At 40.3% G+C, this 24,059-nt stretch overlaps 1 protein-coding gene across 1 annotated transcript in view; it reads left to right on the top strand.

Moving 5' to 3' along the window:
- The window catches only part of IGF1R (insulin like growth factor 1 receptor), a 322,256-nt gene that overhangs the window by 276,323 nt on the left and 21,874 nt on the right, over positions 1-24,059 (top strand). Inside the window, exons 11-17 of the mRNA XM_029066648.2 lie at positions 3,754-4,043; positions 8,777-8,916; positions 9,830-9,989; positions 13,645-13,750; positions 14,643-14,713; positions 19,752-19,981; positions 20,334-20,444. Coding sequence (XP_028922481.1) covers positions 3,754-4,043; positions 8,777-8,916; positions 9,830-9,989; positions 13,645-13,750; positions 14,643-14,713; positions 19,752-19,981; positions 20,334-20,444 — 1,108 coding nt within the window. The remainder of the gene's footprint in view (positions 1-3,753; positions 4,044-8,776; positions 8,917-9,829; positions 9,990-13,644; positions 13,751-14,642; positions 14,714-19,751; positions 19,982-20,333; positions 20,445-24,059) is intronic.

Below are 24,059 nucleotides of genomic sequence, written 5' to 3'. Positions count from 1 at the left end.
TGGGGATTGAGACTGCGCCCCACGTGTTACAGGGACTGTGTCCAACCCAATTTGCTTTTATCCACCCTAGCACTTAGTACAGTGCCTGTCACATAGTAAGCCCTTAATAACTACCTTAATTTTTTTTATATCATAGAGATTTTAGGTTTTAGATGGGATTTGTATAAGTGCCCCTTTGTGCAGTTTCTGTGGTGCGCGCGCACACACACACACGTGTCAGTTTGCCATAGCTATTGTCAGTAATGTCAGAGATGTCAGTCATGGCAATTTCCAGCCATATTGGTGGGCTCCCTAATGTTATACAGTTTCTTTCTCCTTAAGGCTAACTAGACCCAAGCTCACTCAGTGAAAAGCCTGACTCCTTCATTGCCTGGGAGTGGAGTAAGCTAATAAATGTGTGCTAGGGTCTATAATCTTTGTCACAAATCGAATTATATTTGGCAAGGAATTAGCAAATTATATCATTACATATTATATAAATGTGTCAAGTGCTTATTTTTTGCAAAGCACTTTTGTAAGAGCCCAGTAAATGCAAACAGATCAAATCTAAGATGAGGACCCCAGCTCAACATTGGACTGACTATCTGATAGGGGGAAGATGATGAGTGTAGCAAGAATATAAATGCTGAGAGTAATAAATAGGTCATCTAAGCAGTACTCAGAAGAGGTAGGTCCTGGGAGTCTCACTGTTCCAAGAAACAGTCCTTGAGGAAAACCTGCCCCAATCATTACAACATGCACAAATCTGGAAAATCAGGCTCTGCTTACCCTCCACCCTTGTGGAATATGAAACTTTCTTGCCATGATTGTGGAGAGGAAGGAGACCTGGTGCAGTGTTGTACTCTGTCGTAGAAATGGGAATGCAAAAGGAGGAAAAAAAAAGTCCATCTCTAATTTGTGTTTTATAATCTAAAGAGTATACAACTTGTAGCATTGTGGAAGTAAGGTGTGGGCCTAATGACCAAATGGAATTGAATCATAAAAGGAAACTTTCTGTTTTCCGACTTACACCTTCTGGAGTAGGATGTTGGCCTTTTTAAACATTTAACTTTGCCTTCAGAAATGTTCCCAAATTTTGTGAAATAAACCATTTCCCACAGGGAAAATGGAAGATTAGCAAAAATTTTTACTATAGGTAGCACCATTTGGAAATAGAGCATGACAAGCTTGTTAAAAATAATATGAAAGTTGTACAGTTTTTCTCCATTCTGCTTCCTTTCACAATAAATGTTTTCCCTCTTGATGTTTTATCAAGAGTAGCAGATACATAGTACACAAAGAGAGCAGACTTAAAAACAATTGAACTGCTAAGTGACTTTAAGAATTCTGGGAGTGTCAAATAAATGTGAGTTTATATCCTAGTGAGATTTCTCCATGGGATAAATCTAAGCAGTTTGTAACTTGTAGATAATTATCCATTTTTTGTGTTGTTTTTCTGAAGAGAGTTAGGTGGGAAATCATTTCGTTTTCCAACACAAGCCTCATTAGTAATATATTATGTTTCTGTTTTGCCACTGGAGTTCTTTTTTTTGGTGGGTTTTAGAAAAAAATGGAAAGAGAATGAAGTACATAAAACTTTGACCATGCCTTCCCCCACACCCAGTAGAAGTGAGCACATCTGTATTGTGACATCATTCTGCCCTGGCCTATTTGTGATTTCTGAGGGGGCCTAGTATTTCACTGCACAAAGGCAGGGAACGAAAACACTTTCTGCTGCTGAATCTGTATGGACAGCAGAATGGTGAATCATCCTCTCCTCTTTCCCATTCCCCCCTTTTTTTCCAAACGGCCAGATGAGCCTCGACGAGACGCAGGCTTATTGTCAGTTGGACAAATAAATAAATAACTCTCCAGGGATTTCCTCCTCCTCTCTCATTTTAAAATTCTCTTTCCTTGGTCGGCTGCTTTTTATTTCCTCTCCTGCTTTCCCTGCCCGGAAAGTTGATGGATTTCATGTGTTGCCCCATTTTCTTTGGCTGTTAACTTTGTTTCCCAGGTACAATTTCCTTCCACCTCTCAACCCTCATTGGTTGTTCCAACACTGCCAGAAACCACCCAATAGAAATAATTGATTTTTGAAACAGCCCCTCGGTTTTTTTTTTACTTCCCTTTTGATTAACCTCTCTCTTTCTCTCTTTGTGTCTGTCTCTTCCCCCTGCAACCCTCTCCCCTTCTGTGGAAATAAAAAGGTCTATTTCACCCTAACTTGTTGTGTGTGTTTTATTTGTTTTAGGTCATTTTCATCCTTCCTCTCCCCAGCCCCCTTTTTTTCCAATATTTTGGAGCCAAAGGTAAACTTTTACAAACCCCAAAAAAAGCGATGATGAGTTGGTTCCATCTTTCAGCCTTTTAATGTCCACTCTTAACTTAGCAGCTTATCCTGTTGTAGTTGGATGTGCTTTTTATTTGGGGGATTTTTTTTCTTTTCCCTCACCTGTTTTTGACAAAAATCCAGGAGGATGTTTTCTAGTTTTGTAGTTGGCCTTTATAATTGGATCAGATATTGACTGTCTATAACCCAGTTGCAAATAATTTGATTGTTGCCTAAGGATTTGACTTCTGTCTTATTTCAAACCTACTCCATTTGGGGGCTTGATCTCCTCTTACTAAGGTACTTCTGCGTTTCCTCTTGTTTATTTCCTCATCTGATGGAATTTTCAAGCCTTGAATCAGGTGGCAATGGTGCTCAAATTCAAATGAAGTTAAAATTGATGTATTGGGTATTGATTTGTTCAGTCAATCATTAGTATTTATTGAGCATTTACTACGTGCAGAGCACTGTACTAAGCTCTTGGTAGATTACAGTACAACAATTAGCATACATACACATTCCCTGCCCATAACGAGCTTACAGTCTAGAGGGGGAGACAGATATTGATATGAATAAATAATTTACAGATTGTAATTTGAAGATATATACATAAGTGCCTTGGTGGAGCAAATATCAAATGTCTAGTGGTCACTGATTTTAGGAGTAGAGTTGACCTTCAGCTGTTGTTTGGTTGTCTTAGTGCCAGCAGAATGTATGTTGGTGGACAACGGTGAAATTATTTGTGTCCACAATTTGTAAGTTTAAGAATAGAAAGATCTGTTTATTGTTCTGTTGGTTTGCAGGGGTTGTATTCATCCTATTAAAAGTACATCTCCTCCAAGGGGGCTTCACCAACTTGAGCCCTCATTTCCTCTTCTTCCACTCACTTCTATTTCGACCTTGCACTTGAATTTGCTGCTTTTTATTCACTCCTCCCTCGGCCCCACAGCACTTACGTATATAACTTCAATTTATTTATTCATGTTTTTTGTCTCCCCCTCTAGACTGTAAGCTCACTGTGGGCAGGGAGCACTTCTAACAACTCTCCCAAGCTCTTAGTACTGTGCCATGCACACAGTAAGCACTCAGTAAATATGATCAATTGATTCATTCACTGATGAAAATTGTTTGCCACCTTCACCATGGGACGATTAGTTTCTTGGAAACAGAGATTGACCGTTTCCTACTATGTTGTGTTCCTACGGTGCTTAGTGTCGCCTAGTGTTGTGCTCTGGATAGAGTAGACACCCACTAATACTGTTGATATGGACACAGCAATAACATTCTTCATCTTTGTCCTAATGGAAAAGTTTTCCTTCATTTCAGCTTCTTCTTTTCACGTGTCCTTTCAAAACTATATTTTCTACATCTTTTCTGGGAAAAAAAATAAACCAAGGAGTAGAAGTCGTTGTCTAAGACTGGCCTTCTGTTTTTTTCGGCAGACCTCCAGAACGGAAGCGGAGAGACGTCTTTCAGATTGCAAACGCCACTCTTCCCAGTAGGAACAGAAACGCCACAGCAGTAGATCATTTCACAAATGTATCAGACACGGAGGAGAATGAGTCAGAGTACCCGTTCTATGAGAGCAAAGTGGACAATAGAGAGAGGACTTTGATCTCCCACCTGAGGCCTTTCACTTTATACCGCATCGACATCCATAGCTGCAACCACGAAGCTGAAAGTCTGGGCTGCAGTGCTTCCAACTTTGTCTTTGCAAGAACCATGCCTGCAGGTATGAACAGTCTCCCTGATCTAGCTCTCCTTTATGTATCTTACTTGTTTCTCCAACTGTTACTCGTGCAAGCATCGGACGATATTAACAAAACTCATTTTCCCATCACTCTTTCCTTATAGCTAAGAAATATGACATGCGAGGTTGAGGAAGCGATCTGTCCTCATGACCAAATCTTTTTAGTATATTCACTTTTGCTCACCACACTTTTAAATGAGGCAGACAATTGGACAGGGTCATGGAGAGAATGACAAAAGTGATTAAATCATATGAGGACAGGGCAAAGAAATTGGGGTGGCCTGGGGGAAAGAACATGGGCCTGGTAATCAGGAAACCTGGATTCTAATCCTGGCTCTTCCACTTTCCTGCTGAGTGGCCTCGGGCAAGTCACTTAACTTCTCTGCCTCAGTTTCACCATCTGTAAAATGGGGATTAATTACCAAGTCTCTATCTTGTTTGGACTGGAAGCCCTGTGTGGGTCAGGGATTCTGACCAACTTGATTAACTTGTACCTACTTGAATAATAATAATGGTATTTAAGTGCTTACTATGTGTCAAGCACTGTTCTAAGCGTAGGGGTAGATACAAGATAATCAGGTTGTCCCATGTGGGGCTTATAGTCTTAGTTCCCATTTTACAGATGAGGTAACTGAGGCACAGAGAGGTTAAGTGGCTTGCCCAAGGTCACACAACAGATAAGTGGTGGAACTGGGATTAGAACCCATGTCCTCTGACTCCCAAGCCCATGCTCTTGCCACTAAGCCACGCTGCTTAGTACAGTGTTTGACATATATCAAGAGCTTAACATATGCAACAGTTGTATTAGTATTATTATTGGAAGGGTAAGTGGTGGTGTCATCAAGGAGAGATTATTGTTTTTCGAGATGACACTGACAGGTTGTGCTCTGTATCCAATGAGAGCCAAAGGAGCCCAAAACAATCTTAAATTGAAGCAGTGATGGACATAAGACAATAAGGGGGAGAATACTTGTATAGGCAGCCAAGGAAGATTAAGATACTCCATTCCTTAAGGAAAGAATAAGCAGCCATCTCTTCTGGATGGTTTAATTATTCCTCCTTGACCCCCTGGCTCTCTCCAGTTATCGCCCCATCTACCTCCTACCATTTCTCTCCAGACTTCTTAAGAGAGTTGTTTACAATTGATGTCTCCACTTCCTCTCCTTCAATTTTTTCTTAGATTCCCTCAAATCTGGCTTCTACCCCCTTCACTCCACAAAAACAGCCTTTTCTAAAGTAACCAATGACCTTCTTCTTGCCAATTCTTATGACCTGTACTCCATCCTCATCCTCCTAGACCTCTCAACTGCCTTTTACACCGAAACTATCCAAACTTGGATTCACTGACACTGTCCTCTCTTGGTTCTCCTTGTATCTCTCTGACTGCTCCTTCTCAGTCTCTTTTTCTGGCTCTTCCTCTGCCTCTCACTCACTGACAGTAGGGGGTCCCTCAAGGTTCAGTTCCAGGTCCCCTTTTATTCTCCCTCTACACCCACTCCCTTGGAGAACTCATTCGAGCCCACGACTTCAGTTACCATCTCTATGTAGATGATTTCCAAATTTACATCTCCAGCCCTGATCTCTCTCTTTTACTGCAATCTCTCATTTCCTCCTGCCTTAAAGATATATCTACTCGGATGTCCTGCCAAAACCTCAAATTAAATATGTCCAAAATTGAATTTGTCTCCCCATCCAAACCCTGTCCTCCCCTTGTCTTTCCCATTACTGTAGATAGCACCACCATCCTCTCTGTCTCACAAGCTTGTAACCAAGGTATTGTCCTTGTCCCATCTCTCTTATTCCATCCACATATTCATTCTGTCACCAAATCCTGTCAGTTCTACCTTCGTAACATTGCTAAAATCCCTCCTTTCCTCTCCAAAGATACTGCTACTGCTGATCAAATACTTATCCATATCTCACCTTGACTGCTGCATCTGCCTCCTTTTTGATCTCCCGCTTCCTGTCTCTCCCCACTCCAATCCATACGTCACTCTGCTGCACAGATCATTTATCAGTGAAAACGTTCAGTTTATGTCTCCCCACTCCTCAAGATCCTCCAGTGGCTGCCCATGCACCAATACATCAAACAGAAACTCCTTACCCTAGGCTCTAAAGGACTCAAGCAACTCACTCCATTCTACCTCATCTCATTAATCTCCTTCTACAGCCCAGTGTGCACACTCTGCTCCTTTAGTGCCAACTTACTCACTGTGCCCCAGTCTCATCGCTGTAGCTGTTGACCCCTTTCACACGTCCTCCCCCATAGCCTGGAACCCCCTCCCCATCCATATATGCCAGACCACCACTCTCTCCACCTTCGAAGCATTACTAAGATCACATCTCCTCCAAGAGACCTTTCCTCAATTAAGCCCTCTCTCTTTTCCATCGCTCAATCTCCTTTCTGTGTCATCTATGCATTTGGATCTGTGACTTCTGGACATTTGATATTCACCCTGCCCCCAACCCCACAGCACTTTTGAACATATCTTTAAATTATATATTATAAATTATATATTCATATTAATGTCTGTCTCCCCCTCTGGACTGTAAACTCCTCATAAGCAGGGAACGTTTCTGCTAATTCAGTTGTATCATTCTCTCCCAAGCACTTAGTACTGTACAATCCTGGTGCTATTATTCTCTGCTTCTGTCCTGTGACTCCAACGGCTTATATCAAGGAAATGTTTCTGCCTTTTTAAGACAGATGAACAGCAGGTCATGCCTTTTGTAAGCTTTTGGGATTCCATTTAACTCTGCCAAAAGGATCCCCTAAATGACTGGAGATTTAGGTCTCATGAACGACTGCAAGACACTGATCCCCAAATCAGTCAATCAGTGATATTTATTGAGCACTTACTGTGTGCAGAGGACTGTGCTTAGGAAAGTACTACTGTACAGATGCTTGAGAAACAGCATGGCCTAGTGGAAAGAGCACAGGCCCAGAAATCAGAAGACCTGGGTTCTAATTCCGGCTCTGCCAGTTGCTTGCTCTGTGACCTCAGGCAAGTCACTTAACTTCTCTATGCCTCAGTTTCCTTAATTGTAAAATAGGGATTCAAAGTCTGTTCTCCCTCCTACTTAAGACTGTGAAGCCCCTTCAGGACAGAGATTGTTTCCGACCTTATTAACCTGAACCTATTTCAGTGCTTAGCACAGTGTTTAACACATAGTAAGCCCATAAGAAGTACCATAAAACAAACAAACAAAACAATACAACCAAATTGGTAGACATGTTCCCTGCCCTCAACAACCTTACAGTCTAGAGGGTGAGAGGGCTTAATAAGGCTTTTCAGGGGAACAGCTTCAGGATCCAGTATACTGCAACCATCCCTTCCTAAGTAGCAGGCAAAATTTTCAATTCTTCCAGATCTGAGTTACACAACTACTAGTCACTGTACCTCGATTTCATCTATCTTGTCACCAAACTTTTGTTCACATCCTGCCTCTGGTCTGGACCACCCTCCCTTTTCTTATCGGACAGACAATTACTCTCCCCACCTTCAAAGCCTTCTTGAAGGTACATCCCCTCCAAGAGGCCTTCCCTGACTAAGCCCTCATTTCTCACTCCCTTCTATGTCACCCTGACTTACTCCCTTTATTCACCATCCCAGCCCCACAGCACTTATGTTCATATCTATAATTATTATATTAATGTCCGTCTTCCCCTCCAGACTGTAACCTCACTGTGGGCAGGGGAATTTGTCTGTTGTGTTGTGCTCTCTCAAGCACTTAGTATAATGCCCTGAACACAGTAAGCACTCAATAAATATGATTGACTGAAAAAGGATCCAACTGATTAACTATTGAACACCAAAGAATAACACCACACCCGATTCTTGGAATCTGTCACTGGGAGTCAGAACTGGAAAAAGCCAAGAGCATCAATCTGCAAGGCCCTCTAGACTGTTAAGTATATTGTGGGCTGAGAATATGCCTACAAACCAAGTTACATTTTACTCTCCCAAGTGCATAGTACAGTGAGCTGCGCGAAGTAAATGCTTGATAATTACCATTGATGATGATGAGAATTACCCCTATAAAGTCTTTCTGTAAAGTCATCAGCCAGTCGTATTTATTGAGTGCTTGATGTTTGCGTAACACTATACTAAGTGCTTGGAATAGTACAAAATAGCAATAAATGGACCCATTCTCTGCCCACTGAGTCACACTGCAAAGCTTGGGATATTCTCAACAGGAAAGTGAAGGGACAAGGATTGTTGCATTGCTAAACAGTAAGTTCACCAAACTGGGTTGGGGTATATAACTGGCCTGTGGTCAGATCTCGAGGAACAAGTTTCAGTGAGAAGAATGTCACTTTCTCTGTACATGGGCAAAATTTGTACCTGTTGTAATTTGCTCTTAGAGCCCGCTGTTGCTCTATACCATTTCTGCAGCTGTTCTGTCTGATGGCTTTCACTTACTGTGCTCCTCTCAGAGACTATAATTCAGTGGGAAAAGCAGTAACTTTAGCTACCAAGATTTTCAAGCTGAACTTTACATTAGTTGGTTTTTGGTAACTATGACATCAGTAGTGGCTCATTTCTGAAACCCTGGATACCAGTGCAGTATCAGCCATTATTACTCTGTGGGATTTTGGAAGAAACTATTAGGGATTCTCCCTTATTTCACCTTCCCACCTTGGCCTACTGTTTACCCCAGTTTAGGCTAGCTGGAATTGAGTTTTCTTTATTTCTTCTTGTACTGTCTTGCAGAAGGAGCAGATAACATTCCAGGGCCAGTAACATGGGAAGGCAGAAAGGAAGATAATACCATTTACCTGAAATGGATGGAACCCGAAAACCCTAATGGCCTTATTCTAATGTATGAAATTAAATATGGACAGCATATGGAGGTGAGAGTGAACCAGATATATTTTCTTATTTTGCCTTTGCATTGGTATTGTCACCCCCGGCAATTATATCTCTCTCTTATTTGCACTTTCTCACTTCAAGATAAAGTTGTGAAGTTTAAATAGGTTTAAGCACCCCTCATCTCATACCCTTAAAGTATTTTGACTGACTTGAATATGATGATTAAAACATTTTTCAAGTTATCATTGACATCTATTTAACATAGATAATGGGTCTTTATTATGCCTTTTTGCTGAATAAGATTGTAAAGATAATTTTTTGAAAAATAAGCATGGTTTTTATACATGTTCACAAAATAATTCTATTTTATACATGTTCACAAAATAATTCTTTACAGTTATATTTACATTTTATCTCATCATTGTGTTTTTAATTACTTCAAAAAAATGTAATAATAGTTTTGGTCAGTATTGTAAGTTTTGGAAATATTGTGGAACTTTACATAATTACTTATGGGCAACTACTTCATTTAATGCTATTTCTCTTAGCACTCTTCATACTAATTAATACCATAAAGGGGGATCATAATAGTAATATCATTTAGGCTGGAAGCAAAAAGACAGACAACTTGAAGTTGCAGGGGATTATGTAAATTTTCCTTCTGATTTGAGATGTTGATTCTTTCATTAAGTAAAAAAAAAGTGCTTCCTTGAAATTGCCTCAGAGGGTGGCGGGGCGGTTCTGTTCTGTTAATGGTTTAGGGTGCTGAGGGAGACCTTGTCCCCCTCATTTTTGGGGATTTAGTTTCAGTTCTTATTTCCAAAGCCAAGTTTACTGGGTATCACTCCGTTGGGCCAAAACAACCGTGAGGTGAGAAGCAAGGGGTCTAGCAGTGTGCTGGAGAATTACAAATATTTCCAGGAAGCGAAAACTTCTAATTTTTGTTTCCTTCAGGACCAGCGGGAATGTATTTCCAGACAAGAATATCGAAAATATGGAGGGGCCAGGCTTACCCGATTAGCCCCTGGAAACTATTCTGCCCGTGTTCAAGCCACCTCTCTTTCTGGAAATGGATCTTGGACAGAACCAGTGTCCTTCTATGTGCAGGCCAAAGGTAAAGATTGAATTGTCAACATGGGTTTGTGTTTGGATTCAGTTTATGTGGTAGACAATTTCACAGTTTGACTTGTCCTCTTCTATGCTGATGTGTCTTTGGGTTTTAGTCTGCTCTACAGCTAGAACTGATTAAGGATAATTAATCCCCATTTTACTGCTGAGAAAACTGAAGCAAGAGGTTAAGTGATTTGCCCAAGGTCACACAGCAAGCAGTTAGCAGAGCTAGGATTAGAACCCAGATCCTCTGATTTCCAAGCCCATGCTTTAAGCTGTTGCATGTCAATCCATAATTCTTTGAGATGGACCTCCAGCCCTACTTACTGTTTCACCAAGGCAGCTGAACCTGGAAAACCCCTCAGCATTTCACAGAAATGTTCCCCTTTAGTCATTAGATTCCTAACAGTGTCTGGCCCTGGCTTGCCTCTACATGAGATTGTAAATTTGAGAGTCAAGGACCAATAGGAGAGGCATTGTACAGTAAAGAGTATACAGAAGACAGTTTCAAAGAAGACTGTATGAACGACAGACATGGCTAGAATTTTAGGCAAATTTTCATAGAGTCCTAAATAGAAATGGAAAGAGAGGGCAAGCATGTTTCAGTTTAATCTCATGAGTGCACAAATGGCACTAAGGATAACACACACACATATAGAGACACAGACACACACACACTTAATTTTCATATATTAGCCCCTCTTTACGCAAATTGAATCTCTGCATTTGTCTTAATGTCAAAAATCTTCCCCTCTTGCCAGATCAAATCTCACTTCCTGCTGTTTAAGCTCTTTCCATCTTGATGTCCTTCAGAAGAGATGGAAGCTGGTTGAAAGCCATTCCCCTTTTTAGAAACTCTTTATATAGTTGCATGTAATTAAATTAATAACCAAATATTTTCTTTTTCCAGACAAATATTTTATAATTTTATTGCATTTTCATGAATATGTCTCTCTATTTTCCTCCTATAACGTGACGTCAGGAGAGAACGCAGTAGAGCTAAAACAGGACTAAACACAACAGTGCAGGAGAATAAAGAATTCAGATAACTAAAATACTATCTATAAAAGACAAAAAAAAAAGTTAGTGTCCTAATTGCAGATATGTTTAGGCATTTGTAAATGAAAAAGCCAATCCCTGTGATTTTAATTTTGAGCTGTCTATTTGTAATTTACTGTCTTGCTTGGGTCAAAATCACCATTATTGGATAGCCTGCAAAGTATAAATCTTATAGCAAGAATAGGAGTTTGAACCTTGAGTTGAAGTTGAATTGCAGGGAACCTTTTAGAACTTCCTTATGCAGTTTGGTTTTGGATTTGTCTTCCTGTTGTATAACTTCTATTTTAAGACAGCAAAAAGCCAGAATAACCCTAAGGAGCAAGAGATTCATAATATATAATTTTTTAAGCTCCAAATGTTTTACATTAATGGGTTGGTTAATTGCAAGCACAAGTTCCGTCTCCTGCTTAAACATTTAAACCTCTTGAATTACTTCTTCACTCCTAGTTTTGGTTCAGTCCAACTACCCAGCAGTTGAAATTCCCATTTTGTAAATAACATTTTTTCTATTGACTCCTGTCATATTTTAGTGCTGTTTTCCTGATGAAATTCCTAATTTGTAGTCATTTTATGATTTTTGTGGGGGTTTTTCCAGTATAAAAATTGAATCCATCAATCAGTATCATTTATTAAACATCTATTTTTTGCTGAACACTGTGCTTAGTGCTTGGGAAAATATAATACAACAGAGTTAGTAGACAAGAGCCCTGCTCACAAGAGATTAGAGTCTACAGGGGTGATGGACACTTAACTAGATTTAGGATAAGGAAAGTAGATATAGAACATTTATATAAATATTTGGGGGCTGGGGTGAGTATAAAAGTGCTTAAAGTATACACAATCAAGTTGATACTCAACACAGAAAGGAAGGCCAATATAGAGGAAGGCCTCTTGGAGAAAATGTGATTTTAGGAGAGTTTTGAAGGTGGGGGGAGTGGCAGTCTGTCACATAGGAAAGGGAAGGGAGTTCCAGACCTAGTAGAGACTAGGCAAGATGGTGGGATTGATGAAATTGAGCTATATAGAGTGAGTTGGCGTTAGAGGAGTGAAACATGCAGGTTGGATTGTAGTAGATTAGTAGGATTTAGGTAGGAGGGAGAGAGCTGATTGAGTACCTAAAAGCTGAGGGAAAGGAGTTTCTGTTTGATGTGGAGGTGGATAAGCAACCACTGGAGCTTTTTCAGGAGTGGGGTGATATGGACTGTACATTTTTTTTTTTTTCAGAAAAATTGATCTGGACAGGAGACTGAAGCTTAGCCTGGAGAGGGCAGAGATAAAATGCAGGGGGGTCACTGAGGAGGTTGATACAGTAGTCAATGTAGTGTTTCCTACAGAAACACTCTGGACATCTCACTACCCTCCTCAAAAACCTCCAGTGGTTGCCTTTTAACCTTCACACGAAACAAACACTCCTCACTCTTGGCTTCAAAGCTGTCCATCACCTGGCCCCCTCCTACTTCACCTCCCTTCTCTCTTTCTACTGTCCACCCCGTACACTCCACTCCTCTGCCGCTCACCTCCTCACGGTCCCCCGTTTGCGCCTGTCCCTCCGTCGACCCCTGGCCTACGTCCTACCGCTGTCCTGTATTGCCCTCCCTCCTCACATCTGCCAAACTAACTCTCTTCCCGTCTTCAAAGCCCTCATGAGAGATCACCTCCTCCAGGAGGCCTTCCCAGACTGATCTCCCCTTTCCCTCTGCTCCCCCTCCCTCCCCCATTCCTCCCTCTCCTGCCCTCTGCTCTTCCCCCTTCCCCTCCCCTCAGCACTGTGCATATTTGTATATATTATTACCCTATTTATTTTGTTAATGACGTGTATATCTCTATGATTCTATTTATCTTGATGATGTTGTTTTGTTTTGTTTGGTTTTGCTTTGCTGTCTGTCTCCCCCATTTAGACTGCAAGCCCATTATTGGGCAGGGATTGTCTCTATCTGTTGCCGAATTATACATTCCAAGTGCTTAGTACAGTCCTCTGCACATAGCACTCAATAAATACTATTGAATGAACGAATGTGGGAAATGATGAGTGCTTGGATCCGCATGGTAGCAGTTTGGATGGAGAGGAGAGAATGGATTCTATGGTTGTTGTGAAGGTAGAATTGACAGGATTTTGTGACAGATTGAATGAAAAAGATTCAGCATGAAGCAGCATGGCTCAGTGGAAAGAGCACGGGCTTTGGAGTCTGAGGTCATGAGTTCAAATCCCAGCTCTGCCACTTGTCAGCTGTATGACTATGGGCAAGTCACTTAACTTCTCTGTGCCTCAGTTACCTCATCTGTAAAATGGGGATTAAGACTGTGAGCCCCACGTGGGACTTCCTGATTCCCCTGTGTCTGCCCCAGCACTTAGAACAGTGCTCGGCACATAGTAAGCGCTTAACAAATACCAACATTATTATTATTATTATTATTATTATTATTATTATTAAAAGATTAGTTGAGGATAATGCCAGAGCGTGGTTGTTCTGTCTATAGTAATAGGAAGGTCAGGGACAGAACAGGTTTTGCGTGGGAAGATAGATCCAGTTAATAAAATTCCATGAACTGATCAAATCATTGAAGCCATTTAACAAACATTCTTTCCTCGTTTTTCACAGCACCAGATTATGAAAATTTCCTCCATTTGATGATTGCTCTCCCCATTGCAGTATTGCTGATTGTTGGAGGGTTGCTTATAATGCTATATGTTTTTAACAAAAAAAGGTAAGAGCGTTCATGAAAAGTAATGTATTGTTAGAATTTCAGCATTTAAACTCAGCAACTAGGTAGCTGAGTACTCTTTGAAGAGGAATAGAGGGCAAGGGAAGATTTCAGAAATATTTTAGAGGACTTGACTAAGTGCCTATAAAGAGGGAATATATTCTCCTTGATTTTTAAAACAATCTCTTCATATATACTGTCCTTCAAATGAAAAAAATAATGAATCATCTGCTAATTTCCCATGATATCATTGAGAAAGCATTCCAGCTCCATGTTCGGAAGAAGCCCCACCCTTTCTAGATAGTGCCCAGTGCATTCAAGTGATCGGACAATTTTTTCCCACCTGACATTTCTGCCCTCCTTTAGAATGGAGGGCAGTTTAAATTGAAATAAAGAAACAAATGGGGTTTTGTTTTTGTTTTATTCTTGGAAAGCCTAGACCAATTAAGTGTCTTCAGAAATGCATCTGGTCTTCATAAGATTGGGAAATTTAGGAGCTCTGAAGTTATTGCTAAATCTCACCATTCCTTAATCCCCCCATGTAAAACTTTTATAAAAAGAAGAGGGGAATATCCTTCCTGAAACCCTTATAAATTTTGTTTGAGCATTTCAAATTTCCCCTTTTCTAACTTCTCCCCTCCCATTCTGCCCCAATTTGGCAATCACACTATGTTACCTCCAATTCTGGGGATTTACTGAAGTGATTTTTGAGCAAGCTTGTTTGATGTAAAGTCTATAACTGGAGCTTTTCTAAGTCACCTGCTGTTCTTGCCTCATTAAATCCCTCTTCCCTGTCCCTGGCCAATGAATTCAAATAAAACAAATCAAAAGTTTAATTGAAAATGGTGTGAAAATTGTTGGAATTTTTAAAAAATGCATTTTTCCCTTTTTACAGAAACAGTGACAGATTAGGGAATGGTGTATTGTATGCATCTGTAAATCCAGAGTACTTCAGTGCTGCTGATGGTAAGTAGTGAATAAATACATTCCCACATGTATGAAAATGGAATGTCTCGATCTTTGGATGAAACAATTCATAGCTCCTAGTACACTTAGTTTCATATGGTGTGAAGCAAACTCCTCACTACCTACCCCAGGTTAAGGAAAGAGTGTGATTTAATATGAAAGCCTTGACCAGTTCTGTGCTTGTTCTCTACTTATAGGGAAGTGTTCTTCCAATGACAGTTATGGTCAGTTGTGGTACTTTTATCAAGGGCTCACTATGTGTCAAACACTGTACTAATCGCTGGGGTGAATACAAGTTAATCAGGTTGGACATAGTCCCTTTCGCACATGGGGCTCACAGTCTTAGAGGGAGTCATGTGTCTAATTGCATTCAGATGATAGAGATCCTTGAAGATTAAGGTTGTTTCAATATTATCTTTGAAGTAACTGGGATCTACTATAAACCACGGTAGATGAGCAGCATAAGCCAATTAACACTTGAAATTTGTGCTAACTGCCAGAATGCAAATATCTTATATGAAAATTGTTTGGATTAGTTTTAGCTGGATGTGTATTTCACTAAATACTTGATCTCTTCATATTTCCCATCTTCCTTTATGTAATAGCTTCTTGCAGATGAGCAGATTGGTTAAGTGTGAAGTGTGAGGCTCAAACAGTGGATCAGGGCACAATGTCTATCTGTTCTGAGAATTCCAAAGAGCAATTCTAAAGGTGGACTTGATGCCCTGCCGGATATAGAAAATTGAACAAAATAAATGGAAGATGGGTCCCAAGTCAAATGGATTCCATTTTCGCCCCTGGAGGGCTAGCTAATTGCACTAGATAATAATTGTGGTATTTGTTAAGTGCTTACTACGTGCCAGGCAAGAGCACACTTAAATGATGTGAGGCAGAGGAGAAGCTAGTCTATTGGGAGTATAACTTCTAGAATCATTTATTTGGGAGAGATTGCAAGTGTTCCTGTAGCTTATCCTGCTATATATATGCAAGACCACACTTGAATGATGTGAGGAAGAAGAGAAGCCAGTCTTTTGGGGAGTAAAACAAAGCCCAGAAGATGGAATTTGATACTTTTAGGCTATGGAGGTGTGGAGCATGTTTTGGGGCATCTCAATAAAATGAGGAAGTTTACCATTGATGATTTGATTTCACTATAGAAGGAAAAGAATCAGTGTGGCTTAGTGGATAGAGAATGAATCTGGGAGCCAGAGGACCTGGGTTCCAGTTCCAGCTCCATCATTGTCTGCTGCATGACCTAGGGCAAGTCATTTATCTTTTCTGTGCCTCAGTTACCTCAACTGTAAAATGGGGATTAAGACTGTGGGCCCCATCAGGACATGGACTATGTCCTACCTGATTAGCTTGTATCTACCACAAATCTTAGTATAGCGCCTGGCACATAGTAAGCACTTAATAAATGCCATAAAAAAGTATGAATTTTATTAGCAAGGGTTGAATTTCATTGTACCCTAAATGGTACTTGACAGCAAGTGTGTAGTAAGGCTGATGTTAAAATGTGTCTGGGCCGAATTTGAAGATCTTACAACTGGTTGGAATGCAGTCAGCTTCGTGATTTACTTATTTACATAATGTCTGTATCCACCTATAGACTTAAACTCATTATGGGTAGGGAACATATCTACCAACTCTCTAGCAGCATGGCATAGTGGGTAGAGCAGGGCCTGAGAATCAGAAACCCATGGATTCTTGTCCCATCTCTGCCACTTGTTTACCATGTGGCCTTGGGCAAGTCGCTTCACTTCTCTGTGTTTCAGTTACCTAATCGGTATAATGGGGATGAGCCCCATGTGGGACAGGGACTGGGTCCAACTCAATTTGCTTGTAATCACCCCAGTGATTAGTACAATGTCTGGTACATAGTAAGCACTCAGCAAATACCACAGTTATTATTATTACTCTCCTAAATGCTTGCTGCAGTTCTCTGCACACACTAAGCACTCAATAAATGATTGATTGATTTGATTTGAACCTAGCTCATTACATTCTTTGCCAAGCTTGGTAAGCAAAATCAGCCTGCCTCAGGAAATGCTAAATGAGGTTGCTGTTCAAAAGTTTTTATAAAGTTGCCTTCACTACAAACTGTTCAGCAAATGAGCTGTTGTCCAGAACACCCTGTATTTCTTCAATGGGAAAATGCTGATGACATGGTGTACCTCATTGCTACTGGTTAAATTTTACAGAGTTTTCACATAAAAGTTGTTTTCACGTCAAATAATTAAATTCAGAAATATTGGGGTGGTTGGGAACACAGGAATGGGATTGTCGGTTTCAGAGTTTACCTTTTAAATGAGTTTTAACACCAGGTTTTATGGCCAATTAAAAACATATTAAATATAAAACAGATTTTTGAGATAAGCAGTGCAAGACTATAATTTCTTGTGGCCCTTTCCAAATGTGGTTTTGAGAATACACACTAAATTTTCTTAATATCATTCTGGCTACCAAGGAATACAGCTTGAATAACTAAGATTTTCCACCACTGTGAATAGCCCTCCCTGTCATTTTAAACCTGCTGATCTTGGCCACTTAGGACACATAGTGTTTCTCCATTAATCAGTGTGCCATTAACATCAAAGGGGAACTTCTTTGTAACCATTTAAAGTTGACTGTTACGTTAAATTTACTGACAAAACATTTTCTGTATTTTATATTACAAAAGTCAAACATTGTGACTCCTCAGAAGTACCAAATGAGTGCACAGCCTATTTGAAATAGTCCTGAAACATAAGGTGGTTTTTTTTTTCATTTCCACAAATCTTCTTGAATCAAATGATCAATGGTATTTATTGAGTGCTTATTGTGTGCAGAGCACTGTACTAATCACTTGGAAAAGAACAATACAACAGATTTAGTAGACACAATCTCTACCCACAAGGATCTTATTTCACCAATGTGAAATTACCCCTTTCTTTGAGAAGTCTTTTGCTTTACCAACCATAGTTTTTGCCACCCATGGGTACTTTCAGGACCTTAACCCCTGGTTTGACAAGGGAAACCTATACTTTTTTTATCATGAGTTATTGTAGAGTTCTTATTATGGTATGTAAGACTCAGTGTGCATTTTTATCCTGAATTGTATAAAAAGTAATTGTGAAATTTCTAATTTTCTGTATATTACTTAGTTGAATTTATGCATAGGAAAATTTGAGATTAAGATGTGTAAATAAATTCAGTCAGGTTTTTGGTCACTAAGATATATCTCTAGCTGCAACTAAAATGTAAATATAGTACTTAGGACTGTGATGCGCTCAGTTGATTTTTTTCTAGCAAGATAGTTATCCTAGCAATTAATTTCTAAATGTGGAAAACCTGGGCTTTGCTTACTCACTTGGGCATTCAGTTTTCTTATAATTTGAGGTTAAACATTGTTACCAACCCCTGCTTTAAGGAAAATGTGCTTTTTTGTTATAGTATATGTTAAGTGTTTACTATGTGCCATGCACTATTCTAAGCACTGGGGTAGATACAAGATATTCAGGTTGGCCACAGTCCCGGTCCCATATAGGGTTTACAGTCTTAATCCCCATTTTAGAGCTGAGGGAACTGGAGCACAGAGAAATTAAGTGACTTGCCCAAGGTCAAAAGCAGTTAAGTGTGAAGCCCACTAGAACCCAGGTCATCTGAATCCAGCCCGTTCTCTTTCCAGTAGGTCACACTGTGTCAGTAGCTCACTGTGCTATAGTTCTTAGTTAATGAACACCATGCCTGTGCACAGAATTGTTCACTCTGTTATTGCATTGTGCCCTATCCAAATAGATCTGTGTTTTGGGGAAGATGCCCCTTAATTCCCTGACAATGATCTCTCCAAAGCACTGGGAAAATGCACATCTTCAAAAAACTCATTGTAGTCTCCTGATATAACCCTACATGAGCCTTTACTTAGCCTAATGGCTTTGGCCTAGACATAACAAAGGCAGCTCAGATTGAAATGATCCAACGTAAGGTGCAGCCATCCAGACTCCATCCCCCATCATTTTTTCAACCTCTGAGTCCCCTCTTAAGAAGATTCAGATTAGGAAGAATGGAACTCTGGGTTAGCACGATGGCTGTAATTTACTGGACGATTTGTCAACTAACTTCCTAAAAGTTAGGTTGGCATCATCTGACCCCCAAAAAGGTAAGTATTGGGTCAAGTTGTCCTGATCAGCTCAAGGTGCCAAATAGTAGCCTAGTCAGAACTGTGTCTACTAGTCCTTTATCTCTCTCTCTTTCTCTCTCTCTCTCCCTGTCTCCCTCCCTCCCAGTTTTGTAGTGGTTGGGTTCAGTTAGTCATCTCTGTATGCTCCCTTTGTAATCTCTTGTGCTACCACTGGGATCTGGTTTGGGAGCTATAATTAGGTTGATTAATTCAGTAATGGGTAAGTGCTCAGTGCTTAGAACAGTGCTTGGCACATAGTAAACACTTAACAAATGCCATCATTATTATTTCAGTGACTGTCTTGTGGCCGAAACATCTTCTGAATATCTGTCATAGCTATTTGCCCATTGTTGATTCTCCTTCAATCTTTTCTGTTTTTATGGGAGACTTGTGGGGTTGTAAGAGGAGAAAGCAGTCTAGTACTTTTCCACCATTTTGGATTTCATCCATGTGGAAGAAGGCTGGATATGCCATTTGGTGATTCTCTCTCCTTGCTATAGTTGTTCTGTGTGAAGAAAGGAAAAATACATCTCAAGAGGACCTAATGCTTCTGGCCTCTGATTGAGGGGGTTTATAGATATTCTTACAGTGATGGTTAGCATGCACATAAGGAGTAATTATTTGAGAAATGTGGAGGTCTGCTGACCCAGTGGAGAGTAGTAATAATGCTCTATTTAAGAAATTATTCTTCTTTTTGCCCTGCCCCTCAAGATCATCTGGTTTAGGTTTTCTGGCAGAATAACAGTATTTCTTCTGACATTACTATGCCCCCTAGATTGCAATAAATACAACAATCCTGGTCAAATTACAGTACCTTATTCTCATTGCAAGTTGTGATACCATGCAAAATGTCAATGCCTTCCTTATCTCCATCTCTAGTGTACGTTCCAGATGAGTGGGAAGTCCCTCGAGAGAAGATCACCATGTGTCGAGAACTAGGACAGGGTTCATTTGGGATGGTGTATGAAGGAATTGCTAAGGGTGTGGTGAAGGATGAACCTGAAACTAGAGTGGCCATCAAAACAGTCAACGAGTCTGCCAGCATGAGGGAAAGAATTGAATTTCTCAATGAGGCTTCGGTGATGAAGGAGTTCAATTGTCACCATGTGGTAAGAAGAAAATATTTTGTAGCTTGTTGATATTGTGACCTAAAACAGGGAAAAAATTGTCTGTGGCAGTCACCTCCCCAAACTCTTCTTCACCCATATGTTTTGGTTTGATGCACCATCTTCATGTTTTTCCATAATCTTCATGTATTCATTTCTCATCATCAGTAAACATTCAACTGCCCATGGTGTTTACCAGAGTCGGTTAAACAGACCTAGTCCTTGCCTTCCAAAGGCTAGTGAGCTAACACCTTTAACCTTGTCATTTGGAAGTCAAGAGGTAATTTGAGCAGAGGATATGGATACTTTGTGACCTTTAGATTTTAAATGTCATTGTCCCCTTCTCCCCTTCAAGGTACGGTTGCTTGGAGTTGTGTCCCAAGGTCAACCCACATTGGTTATTATGGAATTGATGACACGTGGAGATCTCAAAAGTTATCTCAGATCTCTGAGGCCGGATACTGAGGTCAGTTTTTATAATACTGTTTTGTCATCCCTTCTTCAGAAATCTCCTGTAGCAAAAAAATGGTGTTTTTCCACCCAGAAACAAGCTGGAAAGTATTTTCATGAAGTCTTACCTATTTCCTTGCAAAAACATGCTCTTGGGTTGTTTCACCAGTACATTTTTTTTTCTAGGCAAGTGGTGTTATTTATCTCATGATGTCCTTATAATAATAGGACAGGTCCCTATTACCATATGGTTAGATTGACCAATTTTCTCTTAGAGGGCTCCAATCAAGTCTGATTTTTTGCTTAGATTTTATTTTGCTTGTGGTTTGAGGTAGAAAACAGAACTCTGCCCCATTAAATGATACCCTTTTCTCACATGTTTTCATTGAACTAGCGTGGTTCAGGAGTAGCAAGTGCAGACTAGTAAATTCAAGTGCAAAAAGTCCTAGGTATCAGGTCTGCTACTGGCTGAAGCTGAAAAATTGGAAAATTATACCAGTCAACCTTTCTGGATATATGGATATAGTGGGGGACAACTGATAATAGAAAATATTAGGTAAATGCTTGTTAGTGATATCACAGTGACATTTGGGCTGTTGACTGCCAACTCTGTTGGACTGTACTCTCCCAAGCGCTTAGTACAGTGCTTCATTCAGTCGTATTTATTGAGCACTTACTGTGTTCAGAGCACTAGACTAAGCGCTTGGCAAAGTACAATATCACAATAAACAGACACATTCCTTGCCCTTAACAAGTTTACCGTCTAGAGCACAGTAAGCGCTCAGTAAATATCACTGATCAGAAGTGGCACATTAGCTTTTTAATTTGGTTGGACTGGGCTTTGGATATACCTACCATCCTGATTCTATTTAAAACTTCCTGCTTCTTAAAATGTTTTATGCCCTATGCCAGCTGCCAAGCAGTGCCTTTATGGCAGCTTATGCCAGTGTCTCTTCTAGGCTAACTCTGTTCCCTCTGACTTTGATGGCATTTCCCTGTTTGCCACTTCAAAAGAAAATGTAAAAGCCTACCACTCCCTTGAATTTAGCACCAAAGGATTGTTCATTGTGGTTTCACTATATTTATACCAGACTGTGTGTGTGCAATGCCTGGGAGGCTTGGGTGGGGGTGAACATACACAGGCTTTGGTCTTAAAATGTGCATCTGCTGGCCAGGACAAACAACCCAGTGGGCAGCAGCCTGTAACCAAGCCCACCCTGGGGTGATAGCTTACAACCTGAGAATGTCAGTGTTAAAAATGGGTCTGCACCCACCCCCGAAGGGTGCCAAGCCCCTGCTGCTGGAGGCATCTTCACATTTCTACCCAAACCACTCTGAACCGGATGATTGTTAGTGATGGATGGTGCCTTGCTTTTAATTACCCTGACTGGTTCGATCCAGGAATGTTCCCAGTATCACCATCATTAACTGTACTTACTGAGCACCTTTCTAAGGGTAGAAAACTATATTAAAATCTTGATGGACATACTGAAGGAAGTGAAAGAAGTGATCTTTGCCCTCATTTCCCATACTCCCTCTGCTTTCTGCATGCCTATAAGTTTGGTTCTCTATCCTTTAAGCACTTGATATTCACCCCTCCCTCAGTCCCACAGCACTTATGTGATATACATAGTTAATTGTAATATCTCTCTTCCCCTCTGTGCTCTGAGCTCCCTTTGGGCACGGTGTGGTATTATACTCTCCCAAGCTCTGTGTGTTCTTCCCACAGAAACATTCAATAAATACCACTGATTGATTGTTTCAAGGAGGAATAAGAAGCAATCCCTGCCCTAAGCCCTAAGATCACTTACAATCTAATGGGAAAAATGTACATAAAGAGCTAAAGTCAACTCCTCAGTCTCTGGTTCCTTCACTCTTAGTGGTCTTGAGTTGCCAGAGAGAAGCACTGCTATTAGGCTGAAGGCAGAATTGGTGCTGAAACCAGGCTTTCCAGCCTTCCCCTAGTCAAGCCCAGCCCTCGAAGTATTCTGTCTACTTTCCCCCATTCCCTCTTCTTCTCTCTATCCTCTCTCTTAGTTCTCTCTCTCTCTCTCTCATACACTCACACACAGACACACACACCCCTTCTCCCCCGCCCCATGGACTGCGACAGCTCACACTCCTGCTATGCAGGAAGGAGTCAGTGCAAATAAAGATAGTGAAGGGTTATCCATTTGAATCACAAGAATTTGTGACCTTGTAAAGGGAGAGTTTGTAAGGAGAACATTCTCTTCCATGTTCTCTCCACATACTTCTTTAATATCTGGGCTAAAAATGCAGGGCCTATTTGCTAACATTTCAGAGCCCCTGTTTTACTTTCCCCTCATTTTGGTTGTAACCCATTTGCCATGTGTAATGTTCACTAGAGTTGTCACTGAAACAGTTTGTCCAAGAGGTTCTTTCTGCCTTGAATAATATCTCTCTTTTTTCCAGGAGGTCTGAAAGAGAACAGCAATTCACCCCAATAAGTTCACCCAGTGTTTCCACCCAATGGTTACTTAAATCAGATCCCATATAATGTCTTTTCTATTTGTGATATCAATTACGATTTACCATTCTTCATTAAATACTACTACTAATACTCTGGGTTTAAGCTAAATGTTAGTCTCTCAGGTGTTCAGGCATGTACTTACATGTTTAGTCATGCCCAAAAGCTAAAAAAAAGTATCATGAAATAAGAGAAAAATAATATAAGGATCTTATAAAAACAATGGAATTGAGGGTTTTTAAGACCCCAGGTTTTTGATTTGGCATTTCTGATTGAAGTAATAAAAAAAAAATTGGAACTACGATGACTTTCTATGAAAAGTAGATGTGAGTCGAGAGTGTTAAATTCCCCTTACCCCTCCGGGGGGCAGTTGGAGAATTGATTCTCAAGTCCCTTCAATGCTAAACTTGGGCAGAATCTCACAGACTTTCCAATCTGGCACCACTTTTGGCGGACTGCAAGGAAACAGTGCAGGGAAACATGACCTAAATTGTTTTAGGGGCATGGGATCCTTTCCCTCATTATATATAACATTGAAGCCATCTGAGCCCTTTTCACTAGAGTTGCAGAGTACATGTTACTAGGCAATATTTGGACCTGGGAACTTTAATATTTGCGGTGGGCAATTCGGACCCAACAGTGACCCTTGACTAAAAAGAAATATCAACAGATTTACTTGATTATTTGTGTGTTTTTCCTTTTCTGAACCAAAACAGTTTTTTTAACTTTGATCCACAAAGTGAAAGCATTTGGGTAGCATAAGTAGTAGTCTTGCTTGGTAAAAATGGGATTCCCCTTCCCTCCCCATTTTCAGTGGCCTTGAATGGGTGCTTTGCTTTAGGACAGAATAATAATCTAACATCGCATGTTTGATAAGAGAAACTGAATTTAAAGCAACTGTACAAAATATCAATTTCTGCACAGGAGCAAAAATACAGTAGTATCAGAAGCCCAGGTATAAGTGGGTGTGTAGAGAATGGCTAATCACATAAAAGTATGTCTATCGGTCTGAATGGATAATTAAATGTATTTGATAGTTGAATGTGTGTGAGATTTGTCTGGGACATCCATGGGGTTTTCCCAAATGCAGTTACAGAGATATAACAAATGTTTCAACCCATCTGTAGAGTCATCTCGCCTGTT

The sequence above is a fragment of the Ornithorhynchus anatinus genome, chromosome 5 (assembly GCF_004115215.2).
Source record: "Ornithorhynchus anatinus isolate Pmale09 chromosome 5, mOrnAna1.pri.v4, whole genome shotgun sequence".
Classification (NCBI taxonomy): domain Eukaryota; kingdom Metazoa; phylum Chordata; class Mammalia; order Monotremata; family Ornithorhynchidae; genus Ornithorhynchus; species Ornithorhynchus anatinus.
The sequence above is the reverse complement of the archived record's forward strand: the minus strand, read 5'-3'. Positions and strand labels throughout refer to the sequence as shown.